At 52.7% G+C, this 1,776-nt stretch overlaps 1 protein-coding gene across 1 annotated transcript in view; it reads left to right on the plus strand.

Moving 5' to 3' along the window:
- Window positions 1-1,748, plus strand: part of PPP6C (protein phosphatase 6 catalytic subunit) — a gene marked incomplete at its 5' end in the record, with an annotated part of 3,800 nt that extends 2,052 nt beyond the window's left edge. The window contains one exon of the mRNA XM_057372891.1: window positions 942-1,748. Within this exon, the coding sequence (XP_057228874.1) occupies window positions 942-1,190 (249 nt within the window). The remainder of the gene's footprint in view (window positions 1-941) is intronic.
- Between the last annotated feature and the right edge of the window lie 28 nt (window positions 1,749-1,776).

A 1,776-nucleotide genomic window follows, 5' to 3' on the forward strand; every position in this document is an offset into this window, starting at 1 on the left:
TGGTCAGACCCCGAGGACGTGGACACGTGGGCCATCAGCCCTCGTGGGGCAGGCTGGCTCTTCGGGGCCAAGGTCACCAACGAGGTAATGCTGCTTCTCTGCCCCACAGCCCGTGGGGGTGTGGGGGAGCTGGGGGGCTCAGCTCAACTCAGCTCAGCTCAGCTCAGTTCAGTTCAGCTCAGCTCAGCTCAGCTCAGCTCAGCTCAGCTCAGCTCAGTTCAGCTCAACTCAGCTCAGCTCAGCTCAACTCAGCTCAGCTCAGCTCAGCTCAGCTCAGCTCAACTCAGCTCAGCTCAGTTCAGCTCAACTCAGCTCAGCTCAGCTCAGCTCAGCTCAGCTCAGCTCAGCTCAGCTCAGCGTGGTGTTTGAATGGACCACGGGTACTGCAGTGAACTCCCCTGTTCTGCCTCTGCCACTGACTCGTGGTGGTGGGGAAGCTTTGCTGGGAAAAAAGAGCCACTTGAACCTAAAAGCCCAAATACAACTGCCAGACATACTAATAGCCTTCTTGCTTTTAACAAGTGTAATGTGAGAATACTGTCCCTGGGCTTTGTGTGAAATGCTTTCCTAAGGATTTAGGAGAAAAATACCATTTTTCAAGCACTTCTTGAGTGAATTTTGTTGTGTCTGCACTAAGCAGACTCCTCAGGGCTCACACCCTGGCCTTGCCAGGCTCTGGCCTGGCCATTCATGATGGCCACACTCGCCCTGCATTGTCGTGTGCCCTCCACGTTGAGAAAGGGTCAGGCCTGGGGTCAGCACAGCCCTGCTGCCTGCATTTCAGTGTTCCTCAGTGTTGGGYTTTGCCCCCTGTATTTCACAGGGGTTTCTCACTGCTCCCAACCCCTCCATTCTGTTCTCCACCGTGGGGGCTGTGGCTGGAGCAGGACAGTGTGGGCAGCAGCACCTCAGACCACGCTGACCTCCCCCTTCCCTTGCAGTTTGTGCACATCAACAACCTGAAGCTGATCTGCAGAGCGCACCAGCTCGTCCACGAAGGATACAAATTCATGTTTGATGAGAAGCTGGTCACGGTATGGTCAGCTCCCAACTACTGCTACCGCTGCGGAAACATCGCCTCCATCATGGTCTTTAAAGATGTAAATACACGAGAACCAAAGTTATTCCGTGCAGTTCCAGACTCAGAGCGTGTCATTCCTCCCAGGACAACCACGCCGTACTTCCTCTGAGCCCTSGCCCGCCTGCTCTCACCTCTCCCTGCCCTGCCCCTTTACAATATACTTTTTATTGAGCACTTTGCTGCTGAAATGCTGCCTCTTGCCTTTTTTATTTTTAAATTATCTAAATTTATTGTGTATTATGGTGTCTGTAGCAAGTTTTTTTTTTTTTCCCCCCCTCCCCTAGATTAATTTCAGAGTATTTGTAATATGTCCTTGAGATTTGTACTACTGCATGTAGTCCTCGCCTAGTCCTGGGTTAGATGAACGATTCCTTTAACCACCACGCTCCGGGAGCCGCTCGGGCCCGTCTCTTGTTCAGCTTTTTGTGTTTGGTAAGTTTTAAGAAATTTCAGCAGCAAAGTCAGTGCCCGGTGAGCGGYGGGGCCGGGGCTGCCCGTGCCGCGTTCAGCCTTTTCCGAGTGTTACGTGGATCCCAATAAAGCGGTGGAAGGGCTGTTCCCCGTTCCCGGTTTGTTCCGTTTTCCTCGGGATCCCGGATAACCCGCGAACCTGCTGCAGCGACGGGATTTGTACATTAAAGTCATTGTTCGGATTTTTTCCAGGCTCCGTTGTGTTTTTCCTGACCCGCTGTGTG

Source organism: Malurus melanocephalus, unplaced genomic scaffold, assembly GCF_030028575.1.
Source record: "Malurus melanocephalus ecotype Western Australia unplaced genomic scaffold, MMel_1.1 scaffold_181, whole genome shotgun sequence".
Lineage (NCBI taxonomy): Eukaryota > Metazoa > Chordata > Aves > Passeriformes > Maluridae > Malurus > Malurus melanocephalus.